Below are 25,430 nucleotides of genomic sequence, written 5' to 3'. Positions count from 1 at the left end.
CTTTATATGATTTTGTGTAGTGTGAACCTTTTTTAATGACTGTGTATCAATGGTACAGATGCAGTAAAGGTCTTTAAAAAATTCTTCAATAAAAATAAAAAGAAGTGATGTTGCAGAAAATGGTAGAGTAGGGAGCTCCAAGAATTGGTCCCTCCACTCAAGCAACCATTAACTGGCCAAAAAAAAAAAAAATATCAGAATCAACTTTTTCAGAGCTCTGGAATCTAATTCAAAACTTTGTAGCAGGGCTTCCCTGGTGGCGCAGTGGTTGAGAGTCCGCCTGCCGATGCAGGGGACACGGGTTTGTGCCCTGGTCCGGGAAGATCCCACATGCTGCGGAGCGGCTGGGCCCGTGAGCCATGGCTGCTGAGCCTGCATGTCCGGAGCCTGTGCTCCGCAACGGGAGAGGCCACAACAGTGAGAGGCCTTCATAAAGTGTTGAAGTACAGCTTTTCTCAAGCATAATTTGGCAAGGTCTATCAAGATCCTTGAAGTCTGTGACACAGCTATTATACTTTCAAGGAAGCTTAAAAATGCACTGCATATTCATTTGTTCATTTATTTTCATATTAATTTCTTTGCAAATGTTTATTGAGAGTCTGTTATGTGCCAGGCACTTGCCCTAGGTGTTAAAGAAGCAGCAGTAAATGGGACTTCCCTGGTAGTCCCATTTGGGTCCAGTGGTAAAGAATCCGCGTTCCAATGCAGGGGACGCGTGTTCGATCCCTGGTCGGGGAACTAAGATCCCACATGCCATGGGGCAACTAAGCCCACGTGCCACAACTACTGAGCTTGGGTGCCTCAGTGAGAGAGCCCGAGTGCAGAGTGCCACAAACTACAGAACCGACGTGCCCTAGAGCCTGCGTACCACAACTAGAGAGAGAAAACCCACACACCACAACTAGAGAGAAGCCCGTGCGCCTCAGTGAAGGATCCCACGTGCCGCAACTAAGGCCCGATGCAGCCAAAAAAAAAATAATAATGATAATAAAAAGAGGACTTCCCTGGTGGCTCAGTGGTTAAGAATCCACCTGCCAATGCAGGGGACACGGGTTCGAGCTCTGGTCCAGGAAGATCCTACATGCCTTGGAGCAACTAAGCCCATGCGTCACAACTACTGAGCCTGTGCTCTAGAGCCTGAGAGCCACAACTACTGAAGCCCACATGCCACAACTACTGAAGCCCATGCGCCTAGAGCCCGTGCTCTGTAACAAGAGAAGCCACCTCAATGAGAAGCCTGCGCACTGCAACAAAGAGTAGCTCCCGCTCACTGCAACTAGAGAAAGCCCGTGCACAGCAACGAAGACCCAACGCAGCCAAAAATAAATAATAAAAAGAAAAATAATAATGAAAAGAAAAAAAAAAGAAACAGCAGTAAACAAAAATAAATTCCCTGCTCTTGAGCGTTTTTATTCCAGCAGACAAAAGACTATAAACAGACAGAATGAATACATGATATGTTAAGTGGTAATAAATGCTATAAAAAAATAAAGGTAGGTATGGGAGATGGCATTATTCTAGGAGAAGTGGTCAGGGAATATCAGACAAAAACTAAAATTTTCCCCTGGATTCCATAATACATTTTATTTTTACCTTTGATTTTTTTAAATGCATGATTCAAATATGTAAGGTAAAAACTTTAAAATTAACATAGTTATTATAAATAAATACACAGAATATATTAATGAATTGCATTATATTACGTTAAGTGGAACAGAATTCAAGGGAAAAGATCTGAATATATAAAGTACCTTTGGCCAGATTTTAAATTAACTGACGTCTTTGCTTTTATTTATCAGCAGGTGGTGCTATTGCTTATGTAAGAGAGAACTTTTTTCATTTTCTCTGTTCTTGAATATCACTTAGTCATTATAATAAAAAGTCTTCCCTCCATTCATTCTCCCATTCAGTTAAAATAATTACAATGATTCATCATCTGCAGTAACTGGTCATACTGCTATATGTCACTTTTCATTGTCAATTATGTATGTCAACACGTAATTTAAGACAGCCTGCAATTTGCTAATTCTTGGTATATTAGAGAGAATATTGATCTTAAAAATCGTTAGTGTACCTTAAAGAAAAATAAGAAACTTTGCGTCTATTTTCTTTTCCTCCTAAACTTAATTTGTGAATGCACAATTTTATGAATTGAATTAATCCAACTTGGCTAAAGATATGCTTTTGAGGATCCTTTTACTCTAGTGTATTTATATAGAAGTAGTAAAGAGAAGAGTGAAGTTGACATTTAGGAGGTAGTTTTAAAAGTTGTTATAATCAAGTTATGTTTTTAGTTTAAATAGCTCTCATTTCCCTGCTGGGAATTTGACAGAATACAGAGAAAAAAAATGGTATCCTAAGAAATTTGACAGAATACAGAGGAAAAAAATGGTATCCTCCCTCAAAGAGATGTAATATCCTTTAATACGTCAACAATTTGAAGATGAATTCTCAATTGTTCTCTGCATTGTGCTGTCCAGTATGATTGCTTATTTTATTTTATTTTATTTTAATGTAGGAATAGTATTGATATGTTTGTAGAGCCCTGGAGTCAAGGCTCCAGTGGTGAATTTACAAAGTTAAAGGCTTCTTCTGGAGCTTCAGCTTCTTCATCTATAAAATAGATAATCTGGGCTAAGTGACCGCCTCTCTCCTTTCAACTCCACAGTTCTGTGACGCCTTTTCCATGGGCACTGGACATATTGCTTGCTTCCTTTCCTGAGTAGTATTAGTGTGGTGCTTCTTTGTTTTTTAATATGAGGTTTGTAGAGGAGGAAGTAGTACTCTACATGATGTGCCAGAAGTGGGAAAAACTGAGGTAGTGCTAGAGAAGTGTGGCTGATCCTAGAACTTCAGACTTATCCTACATTTTATTATAGTTGGGTGCAAGTAACAGAAACCATTAAGCAAAAAAGAGCAATTTGCTCTAAAATTACAGGGTTATCTTCTAGAAGCCAGAGCAAGGATGTAGCTAGGCCTCAGGAATCAGAAACTGGAATGCTAAGAAAACACACAAAGTGGTTCCTTTGTGCCTTTTGCCTCTGCTTTTCTCTCTGCATATCCCTCCTCTTTTTCCTTTCCCAGCAAACTGACCCCTCCCCAACCCTCCCCAGTTTACCTGCTGGAAAGTGACAAATGTCAACAGTTCTCAAGTATACATCTCTACTCAGGAGAGTAGCCAGACTGAGATAAGAATCTTAGTCCTAGTTTTAAATACCCTCAGGGAAGGGGTCACTGGCCCAACCTTGGTTAAGAACTCATGCCTGGTCAGTCAGGTTGGGGTATGTTGTATAAACGTGGCCATCAGGACTCTAATGCAGTAAACCACAGGGATTGCTGGGGAGGGCCAGGTCCTAGAAAATGGAGGAGGTTGCCATTTGTGTTTCAAAGCCTCCTTAGCCATATTTGCCAAAAATTTTCAGTTTAATTCTCTGAGAGTTTTTCTTTCTACATGAATACATTTCTGTCTTTATAATGAAAATTAGAATTGTATTTTCAGATTTGCTATAAAACCAACTTTGCTAGAAACCATAAAGCCATAAAATGTAAACATAAAGTGAGGGAACTGGGCTGGCTTTACAGTAATAAGACCCTGTTGTCCAGAATTGAGAAACTTAGCAAGCAGTACAACATCAGAGTTCTATTACAGAATTTACTTTTAATCTTTTTTAAATCAACACTTAAGGGCTTCCTTGGTGGTGCAGTGGTTAAGAATCGCGTGACAATGCAGGGGACACGGGTTCTAGCCCTGGTCCGGGAAGATCCCACATGCCGCAGAGCAACTAAGCAACTAAGCCCGTGTGCCACAACTACTGAGCCTGTGCTCTAGAGCCTGTGAGCCACAACTACAGAGCCCTCATGCCACAACTACTGAAGCCCATGCGCCTAGAGCCTGTGCTCCGCGACAAGAGAAGCCACCGCAATGAGAAGCCCGCGCACCACAACGAAGAGTAGCCCCCGCTCGCCGCAACTAGAGAAAGCCCGTGCACAGCAACGAAGACCCACTGCAGCCCAAAATAAAATAAATAAATTTATTTTTAAAAAAACACTTAACATATAGATGTTCCATAAATGTTGCATTTTTAAAAAAATTAATTAATTAATTAATTTATTTTGGCTGTGTTGGGTCTTTGTTGCTGCGCGCGGGCTTTCTCTAGTTGCGGTGCGCAGGCTTCTCATTGTGGTGGCTTCTCTTGTTTCAGAGCACAGGCTCTAGGCGCACAGGCTTCAGTAGTTGTGGCTCATGGGCTCAGTAGTTGTGGCACACGGGCTTAGTTGTTCCACGGCATGTGGGATCTTCCCAGACCAGGGCTCGAACCTGTGTCCTCTGCATTGACAGGTGGATTCTTAACCACTGTGCTACCAGGGAAGTCCAAATGTTGCGTTTTAATGCATCATTGTACAGACAAAATATATTGTTTTGGTTTTTAATGACTTACTTTAACTCAACTGATGTAACTTAATTAATGACTTCCATTGGAGCATTTTGACTAGTTTTACTAGAATTGATCCATTTAGTCAGTTTCGTTGATGTTTTTGAGATGGCTAGTTTAAAATTTGTAAATCTTTGGCTTTTAATTTGCTCCTTGGATTTGTTGAAATTTTAAAAGTCGTGTTTGGTTGAAGTCATGGTTAAGCTCTGGGAAGGAAGGCTTGCTTAAAGACACAGGCACATTCATTCATCCATTCAACAAATATTTGTGTGTGTTAAGTTCTGTGTGATACTCTGACTATTCAAGGAATAACATCCATACCTGTACTCGAGGAGTAGCTCACCTCTTTTGAGAGTACTGATATGTAAACAGATAATGTAATATCATACTTATTTAATGGCAAAGGTTATAATTGTGGAAGAATGAATAAAGAATAGAATAATGGTAAATTTTCAGATATGTCTGTACTTATTTCGGATGAGGCTAAACTGGTTAAAGTAAACTTCCTCTCTGGTGGAGTAACTTAAAAACATTAAAAAACCTTTTTTTAAATGAACAACAAAACATGTGTTGTTGTTTTTTTTCACCAAGAAGCACAAATATGAATTTGCTTTTTTCTGATTTTGGTACATATTGTTATTTTTTTATACATTATTTTCACTTATCCAAGTCAAAAGTAATTTATGTATACTTTTTCATATTCTGTATTCTACGAAAACTGTGTTAGCTACAATTTATTGCTTGGAATTATGAAAAAAAATAGAAAACCTTACCAGTATTGTGAAAGCACAAATAGTAATTAGTATTAAATAGTTTAATTAAATGCACAAGACAGCTTATATATTGAAGAAATTTATGGCAAAAAACCATAACAAAAATAATGATAACAAAAAATAGAAAAAATAATACCCATAACCATAACATACAAAAAAATCAAATATTTTCATTTTCTGTGTGCCTTACAAGTCATTGAGCAGACATCTTTACATGATTATGATTACTATATATATATTTTTTATATATCCTTTTATTTTTTAGTATTGACATTTACTTATTTTAGATCAATATTATATCTCAAAATATGAAAACAAAGTATAATTTCAGGGGCTTCCCTGGTGGCGCAATGGTTGAGAGTCCGCCTGCCAATGCAGGGGACACGGGTTCGTGCCCCGGTCCAGGAAGATCCCACATGCCGCAGAGCGGCTGGGCCCGTGAGCCATGGCCACTGAGCCTGCGCTCCACAACGGGAGAGGCCGCAACAGTGAGAGGCCCGCGTACCGCAAAAAAAAACAAAAACAAAAACAAAACAAAACAAAACAAAAAAAGGATAATTTCAATAAAATAGGTTGGGGGAATGATAATGGCAGAGGCAGCATTTTTTTTTAATTGAGATAAAACATATACAGTGTCTTATGTGTACAGCTCAGTATTATTTATATATACAAGTACTGAAGAAACCATTGCCCATATTGATATAGAACATTATCAACAACCCAGAAATTTCCTTTGTGCCTTCCCCCATCAGTTACCCCTCCACAGTAATTACTATTCTGACTTCTGTCATCACAGATCAGTTTTGATTGTTTTAACCTTTATATAAATGAAATCATATGGTATTTACACTTTTGTCTGACTTTTTCCATTCAACCATGTATCTGTGAGATTTATCCATGTTGTTGGGTATAGTGGCATAGTTTCTCAATCCTCTCAAATCTCCTCAGAAAGCAGAGAAAGGAAAAGACTATAACCAAAACCTACAGATAGCAAGCAACTACAGCAAAAGTGGGTGGTACTCTATCCCTACAAAACCCTAAATACAAGCGATTTTCCCAGAAGTACCATTGACAGGTATACATGGTAACAGCATCTGTGTATGAGGAAGCAGAGCAAAGGTAGCCAGGTTTCTAAGACCACAAGAAAAGAAGAACTCCCAAATCACCAACAAATACCTGAAAGTGAGACAGACCAATCTGAGAACAGCAGCTGAAACTGGAAAGAAATTTCTGTAGAATCCAATTCGGAGTAAGTGCAAGGGGATCATGACAGGATCTGACAGTGCTGGAGATGTCTGGGTCGAATGTACTCTTCAAACTAACAAATCAAGCTTCCTTTTGGGACAAAGCCCTGTACTGCAGAAATTGCTGAGATTAAAATCCAGTTTGATTAGAACAGATACAATTGAGCAAAGATGAGAATAGATCCAAATAAAATTGGAGAAGAAGCAGAGAATGCTAGTCTCAAAAAATGGAGGCTTTTTTTTTTTTTTTTTAAATCACTGTGAGAAAACAACAGAAGAGAGAGCTCTAGAGCTATCCTTCTGGAACATCCCTTCCTCCCCAAAGTACAGCAAAACCCATTTCACTTAAAAATGAGCAGAAGATCAGGATCACAGTCAAATCACATAATGTTGCCAAAGACAACAAAACCATGCCATAAACAGACAAGCACTGCAACCAGTTAATTCAAAAGAAGTTGAAGGATGTTTTAAAACCATGACAAAAGCTATTAAATAACCATATAAATCAGAATTAGAAAAACTAGGAAATGAGGTGACGGGAGAATGGGAGACTTTTAAGGAGAGGTGACAGAACTCAGGAGGGACTTATTTAAAAAAGGAAAAATTATTACAGAAATGAAGACCAAACTAGAAGGAGTATAAGAGCCAATGAACACAGTGGATGATGCCTTAAAATAAATAGAATGTAAAATGGAAGCAAGGAAATGGCAAAAGACATATAAAGTTTGATAGAAAGTGATAGATACAGAAGATTGGCAGAGAAAATCTGAAGTACATATAATAGGGATCTTTAAAGGAGAAGTCCAAGGCAATGAACAGAAAAATACTAAAAGCCACTATTCAAGAAAGATTTTCTCAGACCTAAGGGATCTGAAATTGATATTGAAAAGGCATACCAGATACCTAGGAAAATTGACCCAGATGGCCAACACCCAGATATACACTAATAAAACTGTAGGAGTTTAAAGAAGAAGAAATAAGTCCTGTGGGCATCCAAGGAAAAGAACAAGTCACTCATAAAGGGAGGAAAATCAGAATGCCGTCAGATTTTAATAGCGTCACCGTACAATGCTTAACATAGGATACTACAGCTATTCTGGCTTTTAAATATAAAGGTCATAAGCATACTGGTATAAACATGCAAGAACTCAAGGAATGTTATTCCCATGAGTCTTTCAAGGAGTCTACTGGAGAATTTTAGCTTCAGCTATAGCAATCTGGAAGTCACACGTATGGATATACAGAGTACGTAAAAACATATTGATCATACTATCAATAGTTATAAAAGGATATGTATATCCATATACTACAATAGATAATGTCTTCATATTGGACCTATTTGTATCACTACTCCTACCCCTGTCTTAGATAAATGCTGGTGCATGCACACACACACAGAGACACACACACAGCTGTGCACATACACACTTAGAATGAAGGAAGATATAAGGATAAAACATATAATTAAAAAATAATTATCAATATTGAGAAGGAGAGAATAGGAGAGAGAAAAGGGATAGAGGTTGGACTTCTTTGATTATACTTTGTTTTATATACTTTTTGGGTAAATTTAATTTTGATACCCTGTAAATATTTTACATAATTATAAAACAAAATTAAATTTTTAGAAAGCAATTCCTAAAACCAAAGTAAATGAAAAAAATGAGCCTAATTGTGTATTCAGTCATTTGTATACCTACCCGGAGAGGAGCTAATCCAAATGACTTTAAACGATTTGATTGTTCCTTGTGCTTACAGTAGAGACTCAACAGAAAATTGTCCTAAGACTTTGGAAAACATTTTGGCAGTTCCTCAAAATGTTAAACCACAAATCTGCCGTCAGATTTTAATAGTGTCACCGTACAATGCTTAACATAGGATACTATGTTACCACATAGTTACCACAGACACAGCAATTCCACTCCTAGGTATGTATACAAGAGAATTGAAAACATGTCTACACAGTAACCTATACACAGATGTTCATAGCAGCATTATTCATAATAGTAAAAAAAAGTTGAAAAACTCAAATGCCCATCAAATGATGAATGGAGAAACAAAATATGGTATATCCATACAATACTATATTGCTTGACTATAAAAAAGAATGACATACTGATGCATGCTACAACATGGATGAACCTTGAAAGCATTATGCTAAGTGAAAGAAGCCAGTCACAAAAGGCCACATAGTGTATTATTTCATTTACATGAAATGGCCAGAATAGAAAATGAAAGTAGATTAGTGGTTACCAGGAGCTTGGGGGTGAGGGTGGGGGGAATGGGAGTGTCTGCTAATGGGCATGTGTTTCTTTTTGTGGTGATAAACACGTTCTGAAAATAGTAGTGGTGATGGTTGCACAACTCTGACTACACTGAAAAAACTACTGAATTCTGTACTTTAAAAGGGTGAATTTTATAACGTGAAATATATCTCAATAAAGTTGTCATTTTTAAAAAAAGGGAAATAAGCGTAAGGGCAAAAGAATGAAAAAAAATTTTTAACTCTTTTGTAACTATTTGCTTGTGGTGTTGATGTTGTTATTCTGAGTATTTATATTGATGCTCTTAACAGCTGGGATTTTTGGCTAAGTGAAAGCAGATACTGAGGTAAGATTGGAGAGGGTAAATAAAAATCCTACAGTTCCTGGATTTGAAATGGAAGTATCAGTTTGAGTTATTGAAAGAATTTCCTAGTTCTGTCTATTAAAAAGACCTAGAAAAGGCTTTAATGATCAGCTCAGTAACAGCGAGCACCCTTAGCACTTGTGGGGTTTTTTTCAGTACCATTTTCCGTATTTCCATAAAGTTCACCATGACTCACTGAAGAAAAGACTGATGCCAGGTGTGGGTCAGGAAATATAAAAATGGGACTGGAACATTTTGTCATTCATTGTACAAAGCCCGGGAAGTGATCAAAAACTACAGGGTTCTGTCAAAAAGATTAAAGAACCAACTGAAAGGGGATTCCACTGGCTAAAATTGGGCTAATTGGAGCACTGTATTTATAAAAACACATCAAATATGTTAAAATTAATGAGTTCTTGATACTAAACAGTAACATTTCTTGGTTACATTTGGAAGTTACAAGGGAGCCAACTGAATGAATGAATGAATCTTTATTTACCCATTATCCAATAATTATTAACTAATGGCTAATTCGTATCTCATCTATACCACCACCTACTTCTCCATGGCTCAGATCATTTAGAGCAAATCCCTGACATTACATCTTTTCATCACTAAATATTTCAGTATATATCACTGACACAAAGACTTCTTTTTTAACCTAACCTCAATACCATTATTAAACCTAAAAACAGTTAACAGTTAACAATTATCTACTGATATTATTGTCACTATTCAAATTTATATTTTTGAAAACTAATAATTAAGGGGAAATAATCAATTTATTCTGCCTTTGATATATGAACTGTATCCCAGGGTAACCAAATAGTTGGGAGATGTTCTTTTTGTAGCACTATTACAGCTAGTAAATGAAGAAAGAAGGATTGGAATATTACCATTTTGCAACTGTAAGTGAATTAGTCCTCCTAGGCAATGATTATCATTTGCTAACAGCATAAGAAGACATTCGGACATTAAATGCTTCCTGCTGGAAGTACACAACATCACTTATGAAGTTTTCTTGCCAAAAAAATCAAACCTGAATCTGATCAAGACTCTAGATCTAACTATCAATTAACAGGAAATAAAGGGGACAGACTAACATGTTAACACCATGAGAATACAGATGGTAAAATCCAGACTATGGGAAACAACAGGACATGATCCAGTTTCCTCAACCACAGAAAATTTCAAGGGAAAAGAACATGTGTAAGGGGAACTTATAGATCAAAAGAAATCTAAGAGACTTCGCAACCAATCAGAATGATTGTACCTTATTTGTATCTTAATTCCAACAAACTGAAGACAAAAAAGGACGATTGGAAAAAATTTGAACAGTGACTAGATACTATGATAATATTAAGGAGTTACTGTTAATTGTTTTTAGGTTTAATAATAGTATTGAGGTTGGGTTAAAAAATCTTTGTGTTTTTAGTGATATATGCCGACGTATTTTGTGATGAAATGATATGATGTGAGGGACTGCTCAAAATGATCTGGGCCGTGGTGGTAGTACACATGAGATAAGAATTACCTATTAGTTGATAATTGTTGGAAACTGGGTAATGGGGCTTCATTATACCAGCCATTCTCAAAGTGTGGTTGCTGGACCAGAAGCTTGAGCACCACCTGGGAACTTGTTAGAATGCAAACACTTTGGCCCCCACCCTAGATCTACTAAATCATAGAAACTGGAGCCCAGCCATTTATTTTAACAATCCCTCTAGGTAATTCTAATACACATTAAAGTTTGAGAACCACTGCTTTATGTTATTCTTCCTATTACACTTTATGTTTGAAATTCTAATAAAAAGTTTCAAAGAAAAAAATTTGCTTGATGAATGTAAGAAAAATTTATACATAACAAAGAGAAGCTGGATTAGTGGATAAAACAAGGGTCATGTAATCTCAAGTGTTAGCAAATTCATTGGCTTGGTATTAACAGTGAGTCAGCAGCTAATGATAGTCTTAAAGAGAATCACAGATTTTGCTTTTCTCTTAGAACAGTGGTTCTACATTAAAATCACCTAGAGAACTTTTTTTAAAAATTAATTAATTAATTTATTTTTGGCTGCGTTGGGTCTTCGTTGCTGCACACGGGCTTTCTCTGGTTGCAGTAAGCGGAGCTACTCTTCTTTGCCGTGCGTGGGCTTCTCATTGAGGTGGCTTTTCTTGTTGCAGAGCATGGACTCTAGGCACATGGGCTCAGTAGTTGTGGCTAACGGGCTCTAGAGCGCAGGCTCAGTAGTTGTGGCGTGCAGGCTTAGTTGCTCCATGGTACGTGGGATCTTCCCGGACCAGGGCTCGAACCCATGTCCCCTGCATTGGCAGCTGGATTCTTAACCACTGCGCCACCAGGGAAGCCCCCAGAGAACTTTTAAGAACATATCCAGACCCCACCCCAAGAAATTCTGGATTTATTTGGTTGTATTCCTGGTTTTGGGTAATTTTTTTGAAAAAAGCTTCCCAGATGATTCTAATGTACAGAGTTGAGGACGAGTGTCCTAACTTTATGATGCTTAAGAATCTCCTGAAGAGCTCATTAAAAGTTTCCTGAACAACCTAAATGTCCATTGATAGATGAATGGATAAAGAAGATGTGGTGTATATATATGCAATGGAATACTACTCAGCCATAAAAAAGAACTAAATAATGCCATTTGCAGCAACATGGATGCAACTAGAGATTATTATACTAATTGAAGTATGTCAGAAAGAGAAAGACAAATACCATATGAAATCACTTGTATGTGGAATCTAAAATACTGTATGATACAAATGAACCTATCTACAAAACAGAAATAGACTCATGGACATAGAGAACAGACTCGTGGTTGCCAAGGTGGTGGTGGCGGGGGGTTGGGGGAGGGATGGAGTGAGAGTTTGGGGTTAGCAGATGTAAGCTATTATATACAGGGTGGATAAACAGCAAGGTCCTACTGTATAGCACAGAGAACTATATTCAATATCCTATGATAATAATGGAAAAGAATATTTAAAAAAGAATATTTATATGTATAACTGAATCACTTTCCTGTACAGCAGAAATTAACACAAGATTGTAAATCAACTATACTTCAATAAAAAAAAATTTAAAAAGAAAAACAGACTAACAACAACAAAAAGTTTCCTGGTGCTCATCCACTAGAGGGTCAGATTCAATAGCATGGTGCGGGGCCTATTAATTTGCATTTCTAACAAGATCACAAGTGATGTAGATGGTGCTGGCCTGAGCACATTTTGAGTAACACTACCTTAAACAAAGGGATAGTTTGGTCAAAGAGATTAGCATAAATGAGAGGGATAGGTAAAAATTCATCTTCAGAGTTCTTGCTGCTAGCACCACTAAATTACATCCAGGGAGGCTGCTTCATTTCTTTCTAGTGGTTGGAAATGCAAATGTAAATCCAGTGTTCCATGGCTTATTTGGAGAAGAAAAGAGACTTGGAGCATTGAAAGTCTCTTTAAAAGCACAAATGATAAGCACAGGGAATGTAGCCAGTATTTTATAATAACTTTAAATGGAATATAATCTAAAAAAGTTTTGAATCTCTATATTGTACACCTGCAACTAATTTAATGTCGTAAATCAACTATACCTCAATTTTTCAAAAAAAGGACAAATGATAAATCTTTCTGATTTGCCAATAAAAATTATTAACTTTACTGATTGGACAAAATATAACCCTGTCCCCTCAAATTTAGTAACTATTCAAGACTCCTTCTCTGATGATTTGCTTGTGCTTGTATTTTTTTTTTTTATTACTAGAGTAATTGCAAAGAGGAAGAAATTTAATTTTTTAGAAGGTAAGAATTTAATATAACTTGGGTATCATGGTTCATGTGGACTCTGAAAGAAGTCAGAGGAATATAGGGTGATGATAATATCTAAAATTTCTTTTCATTTTCTCTTCTTAGTATCAGGCATGAGTTCTTAGATAAATATTTGTATGTTTAATTTGAGTAAGATTTTTCTGGGTGATTCAGTTCTTTGGGTATTTTTAAATCATGCTTTAAAGTAAATAGTTTAAAAATATGAATTTTATGTATATATGTTTATGCTGCTGATGAAGCAAAGCTTACAGTTTGTTCATTACCTTCTTCATAGTAACGTTATCATAGAGCCTTTTACTTAAGCAATAGTTAGAGATTTGAAGGGGGATGGGAAGGAGTTGAAAAAAAGTGTCAGTGGGTAGTAAGAGTCATACAGCCTTTTTATTGGATATGTGAACTTTTATTGGGAATTTAAAGTCTTGTTTTATAGTAGTGTGGATTAGTGAATTTTTCTATATTTTTTCTATTTTCTCCAAATTTTATGTCAGTGAGCCCATAGCTGATAATGAATATTAAAACAAACAAACAAAAAACCAATGTAGAACAAAAATAAATGCCCACCCAAGGGCAACAACAACAAAAAATCAAGACTTAATTTGACGGTAGTCTGTAAGGTTAAAAGAATGGAAAGAGACTATAAATAAATTTAGTCAAATAAATAAATCATCCTCCTAGTAAATATGTATGTTTCATCTGAAAGAATGAAAGAAAATGCATATAATACCATCTTTGAAAAAGTTTTTTTTTCTTACTGTCTTATTTGCACACACACATAAGAATCTCCTTTTTCCAGGTGATGCTTATTGATATTGCTAGATTGCTTTCTCAAACAGATAGATTCTAGAAGAGGTTATACTTAACTGCACTGTGAGAAAAAGAAAAATATCTATTTACTTGTACTTTCATGGTTTAAGATATGTGTTTTAGAGGTGTTTTAGTTACATTGTGTGTTTAGTTTCAATTTCTAGTGACACTATAGAAATATTGTAACAGATTTTTAGATGTGTGGACTATAGAGATCCTTATGAATTAATAGTAAGATGTCTGTTTTTTTCCTACATAATCTTTGTATTTACCTGTTTAGTATTAACTGCTTAAAATTAAATGAAAATCAAAATGGTGTGGGTGTTTTGCAGTTCTTGAGTGATTTCATACTCTTTTATCATATTATGTATTCTACTGTATACTTTAAAAATCACATCTATATCTTCCATTTCAGTATGCTATCATTTTATTAAGAAAATATTTCTAAATAATTCTAGAATAAAGACACATTCTTTAAAAAAAAGTCATCCTAGTATGTTAACATATGCTCAATTTGAAACTTCTCTAAAATGTTTTTGAAATAAATTAATTCTATTCTTGTTCTTTCTTCCCCAGTGGTCATATGCTTTAGAAAAGCCCAACACTGGCAGCATATTTAATATCACATGGTCAATTGATGGCACCCAGATCGCTGGAGCCTGTGGAAATGGACATGTTGTTTTTGCACATGTGGTGGAGCAACGTTGGGAGTGGAAAGATTTTCAAGTAACATTAACTAAAAGAAGGACCATGCAGGTATAATTATGTTTCAGGTTGATTAAATCTTCTTCTTTTCACATTAGTTTACAATACAGAAAATGGAATTATCTTCATTAATTATATTTAAATCAGGTTTATAAAGATTCAGTCATACTAGAAATATTTTAACTATACCATTAGTGACTTTTTCATGACATAAAATAAGAACCTTTCACTGACGTAAAATATGAGTGCCCACAGGTACTGAAATTATGGTGTTGAGGCAGGAATGAAATTGAGGCCCCCTAAACCCGAGTTTCTCTGCCAAGTTTATGGTTAACCTCTCTATCCAAAACATTATTCCCTTTCTTGTCCCTCACCTGTTCCCCTCAAGGTTCAGGAGTATCAAAGAAAAGAGGGGATTAAAACTGAGCAGGACCCAATGGGGCCCTCCCTGGTACAAAAGCCCATATCTTTGAGTTGTTCTACAGAAACTAAGACCCCAACCCAGCTGGAGGATGGTGACTGCATGCTTGACCACAAGCATGTAGACCCCAGACTGGTTGGAATAAGAAGGTTGAGATTCCAGAAACATCACCCTGTTACCTCACCACCAACCAATCAGAAGAAAATCACATACCCTGCAGCCCTCACCCCAAATCTTACCTTTTAAAGCTCTTCCCAAAACTGTCAGGGAGTTTGGGCCTTTTGAGCATGAGCTGCCCTTTCTCCTTGCTTAGACCTTGCAATAAACTTTTCTGTGCTCCAGACTTCAATGTCTTGGTTTGTTTGGCCTCACTGTGCCTCCGGCACATGAACTTGGGTTTGACAACAGGGATAGTGAAACTTGAAGCATTGAGGGAATATGTGGATTCAGTTGAGGAAGAAGGAAGGAAGCTGTAACAAGTTAGATTTAACTGCTGGAGCTGACCTCAAGGCAGCCGTAATAACCTGCTGATCACTGTCAGGGTTACATTATTTTATTTATTTATAATTGTATGAGTTTATTTAACCTGATTAAAAAATATTTTTTCCCCTTTTAAGAATTACCTAAGACAAGCTAAAATGGGAAAAAGTTAGTTGATGAAAGTTAGGAGGAGTGGCCAAAGACAATGTGTTGATGGCAAACTCTCTCCCAAAGGAAAGGGAACTCTATCTTCTTCCTTTCTTTCTCCTGTCCATAGCAGTTGCCTCTATCTTCAGTATTCCGAATTCAGATGATTATAATTACTATAAAAATTTGAGGGACTTTCCTGGCAGTCCAGTGGCTAAGATTTCGCCTTCCATTGTGGGGGGGTGAGGGTTCCATCCCTGGTTGGGCGCAGGGAGCTAAGATCCCACATGCCTTGCGGCCAAAAAACCAAAACATAAAACAGAAGCAGTATTGTAACAAATTCAATAAAGATGCTAAAAATGATCCACATCAAAAAAAAAAAATCTTTGAAAAAAAATTTGGAAGCATGTATCTTGTGATTTCTTGGATGTGTCTGTTCAGGTATTCTTTAGACTAAGTTCCAGATTTTCACAGACAATCTGGATAATCGTCACCAGATTGATAATAATTAGGTACCTTATACATTTTCTTTGTTCTACTTTTTTTTTTTTTAAATTTTGGCGGCACCTTGTAGCATGCAGGATCTTATTTCCCCGACCAGGGATTGAACCTGGGCCCCCTGCAGTGTGCAGAGTCTTAACCACTGGCCAGCCAGGGAAGTCCCTCTACTTTCTTATTTAAAAAATTTTAAACTTATTATGGATAATTTAAGCCACACAAAAATAGAAAGAATAGTATAATGAATCTCTATGTACTCATCTCCCAGCCCTAACAGCCATCAACCCATGATCAAACCTGCCCCATCCATGTCCATATCTACTTTCCCCCTCCCCCAGTTATTTTGAAGCAAATTCAGGTATCATTTCAGCTGTGAAGTTTTCAATATATACAGCTAAAAGATAAGGACTCTTTTTAACTTACCCACAATACCATTATCATACATTAAAAATGATAATAATTCCTTAATGTTATCAAATATCCAAGAAGTGTTCAAATTTTCGATTGTTTCCACCATGTCACATTTTTAAAAGTTTGTTTGTTTGAATCAGAATCCAGAATGGTTTACATGTTGCTATTGGTTGACATATCTTTTAAGTCTCTTTTAGTCTGTGGATTCCCCTTCCATCTCTATTTTACCCCCTGTGGTTTATTTGTTGAAACCAAATTGTTTGTCTAGCCCCACAGCGTGGACATTGCTAATTGTATCCCCATGGTGTGGTTTGACATACTTCTCTGTCTTTTGTATTTCTTGTAAATGAGTGTTTGGATCTAGGTGATGGTGTAAGTATATATTTTTGTTAGTCAACTTGGGAACCAAAACATTATTTATAGTATTGTGTCTATGACAAAGAATGCATTGTGAGTTCTAATCAGCTGATTTGGGGACACACTTTTACTCATGTAGTGCTTGGTGGCTAGCTAATATAGTATTGTCTTAATTTCAGAAATGCCCCAAGATGAGAATATATTTAAAAAGAGAAGTTTTTCTTTCATAATAAAAAGGAATCATCCTAGAATTAGAGGATTTTTACGTAAGATAAGATGAACAGTGGAGGTTCTTAAATAGCTTATCTAATCCAAATTGTCTTTATACTTAAAGTAATGTTTGCAAATAATCTTTCAAAATTTTAGGACTAGAATAGTATTTTTATTTTTGTAAAGGAGTCTTACTCTCTCAGTGATTATAAGACATTTGTATTGCATTTTTGCTAAGCTGGGTCTATTCATAGTTTTTTCTTAGAACAATTTCATTTACTCAATGCCCTACTTGCCAGGCATTGAGCTAGGCAATGGGAAGTACAGCTGTGAATAAGACAGGTTTGGTTCCTGTTCTCATGGGACCTCCTAGATTAATATGTTGAAAATCTTTTGTTTTTTCATAAATTCATCTCAAATTAATTGAATGAAGGTAAAGAATAAAGAAACAAAAGAAATTTATTGGTCCATGTGAAGTCAAGAGGTGGGACTGATGAGGCTGTACTGGATCCAGAGGCTTAAATAAGATCAACAGGAGTTCCGTCATATCTCTTCCTCAACAGTCCTTTTTTCTGTATTGGCTTCATTTTCACAAATGCTGTCTCTCTTTTGAGGCCTTGGTAGCTCCAGGCTTCCATTCTACCAACTTCAAGTCAGACAGAAAGAGTGGTTTCCCCTCCAGCCCCTTAGTAATTACAGCAGAGGTCTCAGCATTGGATCTCATGTGCCAAGTCTGGGTCAAGTATGTTTCGTTGGGAGGTGGAGGGAATGATGAGTCAACCCCATGTAAACCACTTAGTCACTTAGAATAATAGGCGGAATGGTTTCCCAAAGGAAAACCAAAGCATATTTACCAGAAAAGATAGCATTTGATTCTGGGCAGACAGAAACCAACAGATATCCACTATAGTCTATCTTTTTTGGCTGTTTAGCAACCATAACTGTATTAGTTACCGATGGCTACATAATAAATCACCTGAAAACTTAGTGACTTAAAACAGCAACACTTATTATCTCTCAGTTTCTGTGGGTCAAGAATCCAGGCATGGCTTAGCTGGGGTTTCTGGCTCATAGTTTCCCACAAGGCTGCAGTCAAGGTGTTGGCCAGGGCTTAGTGGCACCTGAAGGCTCAGCTGGGGAGGATTGGCTTCCAAGCTCACTGATAAGGTTGTTGGCAAGATTCCATTTATCAACGTCTGTTGAATTGAGGGCAGTTGACTGGAGGCCACCCTCAGTTCCTTGCATGTAGCCTCTTCACAGGGCAGCTCACAACTTGGCAGCTTTGTCAGAGCAGTTACAAAGGGCACAGAGAGTGTGAGCAAGACGTAAGTCACAGTCTTTTATAACCTGAACTCAGAAGTGTCATCTCATCACTTTAGCCTATTTCTGTTCACTGGAAGCAAGCTACAAGGTCCAGTCTACACACAGTGGAGAGACTTACATAAGGATGTGAATATGAGGATATAGAAATCACTAATCCCCTTACAATCTACTCACCACGCATACTTTCCCTTATTCACATGTATGTATAATTCAGAAATGCACTACTTAACTTTGCAGCTATTCTATATGCAACTGAAAACAAACCCATCCCCTCTCTAAAAGATGATAACCTAGACTAATCCAGTCATTCCAGCTCCAACTCTCTGGTCTGGAAAACTATAAATAAACTCGAATTTTAATATTCTTCTCTCCCCCATATTCCCAGTTTATAATGACGAAGGGAAAACAGGGCGGCTGCAATGAAAACAATTTGGAAAATGGGAGAAGGGAAAACAACGCACTGTGATTACCAGGTTCCTAGCAAAAACCCAGCTGGCCAGGAATATCTTGAGAACTCTTTTTCTTAGCAATAAAGTTAGTTGCTTGGTTAATTTGGCAACTCTAGATTGCCTTTCTGGGAAGTTTCCCACTTGGGAGGATTCCCTTACTGGGGTCCGTACATTTTAGCAGCCCACTTAGCGTTGTTGTGAGGTGCAGCCACAGATTGCTATAGGGACAACAATCAACTTTTTGTTTGCCTGGTTTAGAGTTTTACAGTTTTCTCGGAAGCTTGGTAGACTTGGTTGTTTTGTGTTTTGTTAACTCAGAAACCAGAGATCATGTTGAGTCCTAATTATTAAATCCAGACCTTGACCTGGCAGTTGCTACCTGGCAATAGGCTTCATTGCCCTACCTGTCTCTCTGGACCTCAGCTTTTATATGATACAGTAACCTAGAGTGAGACGGTTTCTTAAGTTGTCCCTTGTCTCCAGGCTGAATCCCAGTGGATGATTCTTTCCAAAAGGGATAGTTGATGTCTTTGCTGGGAGGAAGTGCCTAGGAGGGAGAGGGTACAGGTGGAGGAGATGAGGCATTCCTCAGGTCTCAAGTTTACCGTTTTCTCTTTCCTGCCTCTCTCACTTTAGCATGGGGCACAGCTTTGGCTTTTAATTGTTGCCATAATTCAAGATTATTTGATTCTTAGTCACTCTATCTCCTGTAAAGATAAGAGTTAAAGAAAGAGTGATTTTGATGATTAAATGAGATAATGTATGTAAAGCAAAGATAAATGGTAACCATTGCTATGGCTATATCTATGTTTAGGATTAAATGAGTATTTGGAAGTGTAGAAACAGAACTTTTGGACTTATGTCAGTCTGAGAAGTCTAAATATTGTGGTCAGATAGAAGTATTAGGTGATACAAGTATGAACAGGTTAGTCCTGAAGCTGCCCTGAATTGAACAGAGTAAATGGGTGCATTTTAAAATTCAGCACAGGACATTTCTGATGTTGGATTTACCATAGCTTTGAAATTATAACAGCAATTATCAGTGTGTCTTTTGTTTATTATCATGGCCAGGATGTTTTATTCCTGTTCTAGTGTTCCAGATTCACAAAAAATAGAATTCCCCCATGTGAAGCTTTAGGCCAATATGAATTTTAAGAAGTCTGCCTATAATTTGAGTAATGACAGAGGATTATACATCGGATTTTATAAATATTGAATTTTCCTAAACCTGTGTTAACAGCCAGTTTATTTCACTGGGTATCATGTTGCTATAAAGAAATGACCATATAACTTCCTTTAGAAAATTCTGTTTCATTCCATTAGCTTTAAAATGCTTCTGGGAGAGGATGGCATTTTGGACCTCTTAAAAAGTCTCTGGGAGCTCAGACTTCTGGTGAAAATGGTATCATAAGTTCATACTTGGAAGGATGAGACATACATTTGGCTCTAAAGAGATCAATAATTTATGAAATGCATTTTTAAAAGAGACTTATCTGGATTCAAAAATAGGATAAACATCTCTGTGGACCAGAAGTGGAACAAAAATGCAGAGTGTGGAGGGAAGCCTCCAACCTGCTTGACTCCTGGTCCAGAAGCAGGGAGGCAAAGGCAACGCAGAGAGGGGCTCCTATAGGCTGATGGACCTGAAAGGACTCAAAGTGAGACAAGTGGCCTGATCCAGTCTCCGTCTGAAATCAGAGCATGGGGTCTGTGGTGTAGCTCTCTTCTCCCCTCCCTGAAAGACAAACCTAGAACAGCCTGGGATTTAAAGAGAGACTCACAGGTTCACCACCTACAGTCATGGTTTGCTCAGTTCTAGGGGGCCCATCACTTAGACCTAGAGTTGTGCCGTGCACAACCTGCAGCATGTACCTGTGGCCTTGCAGACAGAGCTCAGCCTTATCACTGAAAGTACACTTCACATTTTTATGAAAAAAAAGTAAAAAACCTGCTGACTCCTGAGACCAGTGTTTCTCCTACAGCCTTCTTAAGTAGAGGTGTTTTTCTTCTTTATGTCAAGTATTACTGGGTCTGGGGGTCGGGTAGTTGTCTCCTTACCCCTCATTGCTGATTCCAGACCACAATAACTTCTTCTTCCCTAAAGAACTCCAGCTCCTTTGAAGCACCTGCCATCGGACTACTCCCCTTCTGCAGTCATTTCCCCTACTCTTGGAAGAATGAAGCAAACCTATCAGTGTTTTTTTCTTTACCACTAGTCCTGGCAACACTCTTTTTGATTAAGACTTTAAAAAAAAGTCTAAAAGGTAGGAACTAGGGCTTCCCTGGTGGCGCAGTGGTTGAGAGTCCGCCTGCCGATGCAGGAGACACGGGTTTGTGCCCCAGTCCGGGAAGATCCCACATGCCGCGGAGCGGCTGGGCCCGTGAGCCATGGCTGCTGAGCCTGCGCGTCCGGAGCCTGTGCTCTGCAACAGGAGAGGCCACAACAGTGAGAGACCCGCGTACCGAAAAAAAAACAAAAACGTAGGAACTATTTTTATTTTAACATAATCATAGTGATATCTCACATTTCTCCAGTTGTCTCCTAAGTCTGTCTACAGTAACAGGTCCCATTTCTCCCATTATTTTTCCTCTCTCTCTCTCTCTCTCTATATATATATTTTTAAACATCTTTATTGGAGTATAATTGCTTTACAATGGTGTGTTAGTTTCTGCTGTATAACAAAGTGAAGCAGCTGTACATATACATATATCCCCATATCTCCTCCCTCTTGCGTCTCCCTCCCACACTCCCTATCCCACCCCTCTAGGTGGTCACAAAGCACCGAGCTGATCTCCCTGCGCTATGCGGCTGCTTCCCACTAGCCATCCATTTTACATTTGGTAGTGTGTATATGTCAATGCTACTCTCTCACTTCGTCCCAGCTTACCCTTTCCCCCTCCCCGTGTCCTCAAGTCCATTCTCTACATCTGTGTCTTTATTCCTGTCCGGCCCCTAGGTTCTTCAGAACCTTTTTTTTTTTTTAGATTCCATATATATGTGTTAGCATACGGTATTTGTTTTTCTCTTTCTGACTTACTTCACTCTGTATGACAGACTCTAGGTCCATCCACCTCACTACAAATAACTCAATTTCGTTTCTTTTTACGGCCGAGTAATATTCCATTGTATATATGTGCCACATCTTCTTTATCCATTCATCTGTCGATGGACTCTTAGGTTGCTTCCATGTCCTGGAGATTGTAAATAGAGCTGCAGTGAACATTGTGGTACATGTCAATATATATTTTTATAGTTAGTCGGTTTGTACCAGGAACAAAGTCCCATATTGCATTTAATTTGTCTCTTCAATCTTTTAAAATCTGGAACAATTCCTCCTCCTTATTTATTTATTTGTTTGTTTACAAAACCAGGTCATTTGTTCTGTTGAATTTCCTACATTTTCCTGTTTGCATCCCTGTGGTATGATTACATTTAACATGTACATCTAGCCCCTGGATTTCCTGTAGACTGCTTATTAGATATAGAGCCTTGATAAATATAAAGAATACTTTGTGGGCGATGCTGTACACTTCCTGTTGCGAGACACATGTCTGCTTATCTCTCTTTTAATGATGAGATTTATCAGTGTGTTCACGTGTTATAAGTCTGATTCATATGTCAGATAGTTTCCCATTAGGCTTTTACTTTAATATTTTTAGCAGCCATGGATGGTACTTGTTTAGAACCATGTTTCATCAGGAGTTGCATCTTGTAATTCTATCATTCCTTCTGCATTTATTAGCTAGAATTCTTCTGTAAAAGACTTTGCCTAATCAACTATTTGTTACTCTGAAGTGAGACAAATTCTGAATTATTTTCCTTTATTTACCAGTTTTCAAATGGCGAATTGGTTTCCTGGTATGCCCAATGAGTTTCTTTGTTGTTGTTATCATTATAAACTTGCAGATTTTAACATTTTTGATATGTTTCAATCCATTGCAGTCTTTATTCTTTCTAATGCTCCAATGGTTCCATCTTTGGCCATTTGACTCCTGTGTTCTTTTGAGATGATTTCAACAGCTTGCTTGCATTTCTGACAAGATGTTCCAGTTGTCTTATATTGATACATTTCCTGTCCCAGACTTGAAATCCACCATTTTTCCAAGAAGGCCTTGTTGCTTTTGGAGGGGAATGTTATTTAAAGACCATGATCCAGGTTCTAGGTGTGCTCATTGCTCCTGGTTTGATCATTACTTCTAGATAAAATGTATTTATTTTTTAAATAAAAAATAAAATGTATTTTATTAAGATAAAATGTATTTGTTTTTGACAGATAAAAATATATCATGAGTGTATACTGAGGTTTCAAGTTCAGAATTCAAGATTATGGAATTTTACTTTTGATTGTTTTATTTGCAGTTCTTTTCTTTTACAAGAAAATTTTTGTTCTTAAAGACATTAATATATCCTAGAATATATCCTAAAATATAGTTAAAAATAACAATCTCAATATTATTCTAATAATATATTATTGAATACTATTTTACATTTTTTGTTTTTTTAATATAAACAAATCCATATATCTTCGTTTCCTTCCCTTTATAAGATAAAAGGTATAATACTATGCACACTGTTTTGCATCTTGCCTTTTTTTGTTTTACAATATATCGTGGAGGTTGCTCCATAGATCTTACTCAGTCCTTTTTATAGCTGTATATTATTCTATTTTGTGAATGTAGTTTATTCAACCTATCCCTTGTTGATAGATATTTGGGCTGTTTCCAGTCTTTTGCTGTTACCAATAGTGCTGTATGTAGTAATAGCCTGTGTATATGTTATTTCATAGTTTTGCTTGTTTATTTTGGTATAGAATTCTAGAAGTAAGATTGCTGGGTCAAGGATTAGATGTGTATATAATTCTGCTATCTCTTGTCATGGCAATAATAGTTTGGTGGGGATAGGAGTTGGGGAACAGGTAATAAAAATATAATATGCCTTGTAGGTATATTTGAAGAAGTATTTAGAAGAAGTTTGACTTTATCTTCCTCTTTTTCCTTCCATACCCTTTTATTCTTCATTAATACTATAATTGTCATGTTAATTTAGAAAGATGATAACATTTTGAGGGGAATTTAAAGAAACACTAACTTCTAAGTAAAATTAATCTCTTTTTCTCTAATTTTCACCTCTTACTATAATGTATTACCCATCTGGTAATACATAAAAACTTCAAAAAACTTTAAAAAATAAAAACTTTATCAGTTAACAAACTTTTATAATAATTTTCACTATCATAGGCAAGTCGCCATTTGTTAGTTGGTGCTTAGGTTTTTTATATATTATCCCTGTGTTTTTATGCATGGAAATACTTTCCACCCCTCTGCACACCTTGGCTTCTTCACTATATAGTTGGTTTCTTTACTGACACCTCCTACTCCACTTTTGATTTTTAAAGTTATTATATCTCTTTCCTTAGAACTTAAATTTTAAAGTAAAATCTAACCCTAAAAACCCTAAAATTTAAAAAATATATTTCATAAATTATTGATCTCTTACTGTTTTGGGCAGAAATCATACAGTCTCTTTCCAGCTCCTATGTGCCATACTCCTTTGACTATATATCTCACTGTTACAGCAGTTTTCACCTTGTTGCTCCACTGCCACATCATACAGATTGGCTTTCATGTTAGAAATCTCTATACATAGATCCTTTTCTACTTATTTCTAAGTTTTCTGTGTCTGTAGTTTTGTTGGATGATTTTATACCCAAATCTTATGCCTGGTTCCTATTGAATTCTTCTTCTTTTTATGACTAGATAATCAAGAATGCATAGAAATTTTTGTGTTTGCTAACCTATCTAATTAAAATTTGATGTATTTTAATGTTGTTTGTTGGTATTTCATTTTCCCTTGTTTAGGTTCGTAACGTTCTTAATGATGCAGTGGATTTACTGGAATTCCGTGATAGAGTCATTAAAGCCTCTTTGAACTATGCACACTTAGTTGTTTCAACGTCTCTTCAGTGTTATGTGTTCTCGTAAGCATCTTGCGTTTCTTTAAAATCCAGAGTTTTGTCTGTGAGGAGGAATTTATTTTCAAGCTTTCATATCAACATGGTTTGGTTTAAACTTAACTTTCTCAAAACCTTGCCTATCTTGAACTTACTACCAACCAAGAAGTGATAAAAAGTAAGCTATGAGTAAGGAAAGTAGATCTAATAAAGTTTGTGCATCAACGGTTAATAATCACTTTTATAATACAGAATACCTTCTCTGAGATAATGTTTACTCTTACTTTACTCATAGCTCTAAGGACTTCAGTGTAATTTGATTTCAAAGCCCAGAGAAGGTTAGGAGCATCTGATAAATGATGGGAAAAGGAACCACCTAACCACTGGCAGCGGGGACAGCTAGCAGCCTGACAGCAGGCTGAAAGATGTTCAGTAAGGACACAAGGAGGTGTTCAGGCTTAATATCATGGTCCAGGGTAATCATAAATGTTCCTATTGATAATCCAGAGTTGTCCAGAAATGATGAAAGAAAATATGTTAAGTATACTTTGTATTAAAAAGCAGGAAATGACTCAATACCTCCAAGAAACTTGCACCTAAAACTTTAAAAACTTATTTGGTATTTTTATGTAACTCAGTGTGTGCTGACAAATATTGAACTGGCTTTCTGGAAACCAACCAACCAACCAACCAAACAACCTGATTTGCAGTGTTAGCTTATTTCTCTTATATAAATACTTCTACCATGGCCAATTTCAAGCT

At 36.9% G+C, this 25,430-nt stretch overlaps 1 protein-coding gene across 4 annotated transcripts in view; it reads left to right on the top strand.

The window, feature by feature from the left end:
• IFT80 (intraflagellar transport 80) overlaps positions 1 to 25,430 on the top strand; it is a 111,580-nt gene that overhangs the window by 54,046 nt on the left and 32,104 nt on the right. For all 4 annotated transcript variants that reach the window (XM_067737887.1, XM_067737889.1, XM_067737886.1 and 1 more), the window contains 2 exons: positions 14,293 to 14,472; positions 24,577 to 24,695. In XM_067737887.1, coding sequence (XP_067593988.1) covers positions 14,293 to 14,472; positions 24,577 to 24,695 — 299 coding nt within the window. The remainder of the gene's footprint in view (positions 1 to 14,292; positions 14,473 to 24,576; positions 24,696 to 25,430) is intronic.

Source organism: Pseudorca crassidens, chromosome 5 (assembly GCF_039906515.1).
Source record: "Pseudorca crassidens isolate mPseCra1 chromosome 5, mPseCra1.hap1, whole genome shotgun sequence".
Taxonomy (NCBI): Eukaryota; Metazoa; Chordata; class Mammalia; order Artiodactyla; family Delphinidae; genus Pseudorca; species Pseudorca crassidens.
This window is presented reverse-complemented; position numbering and strand designations above follow the sequence as displayed.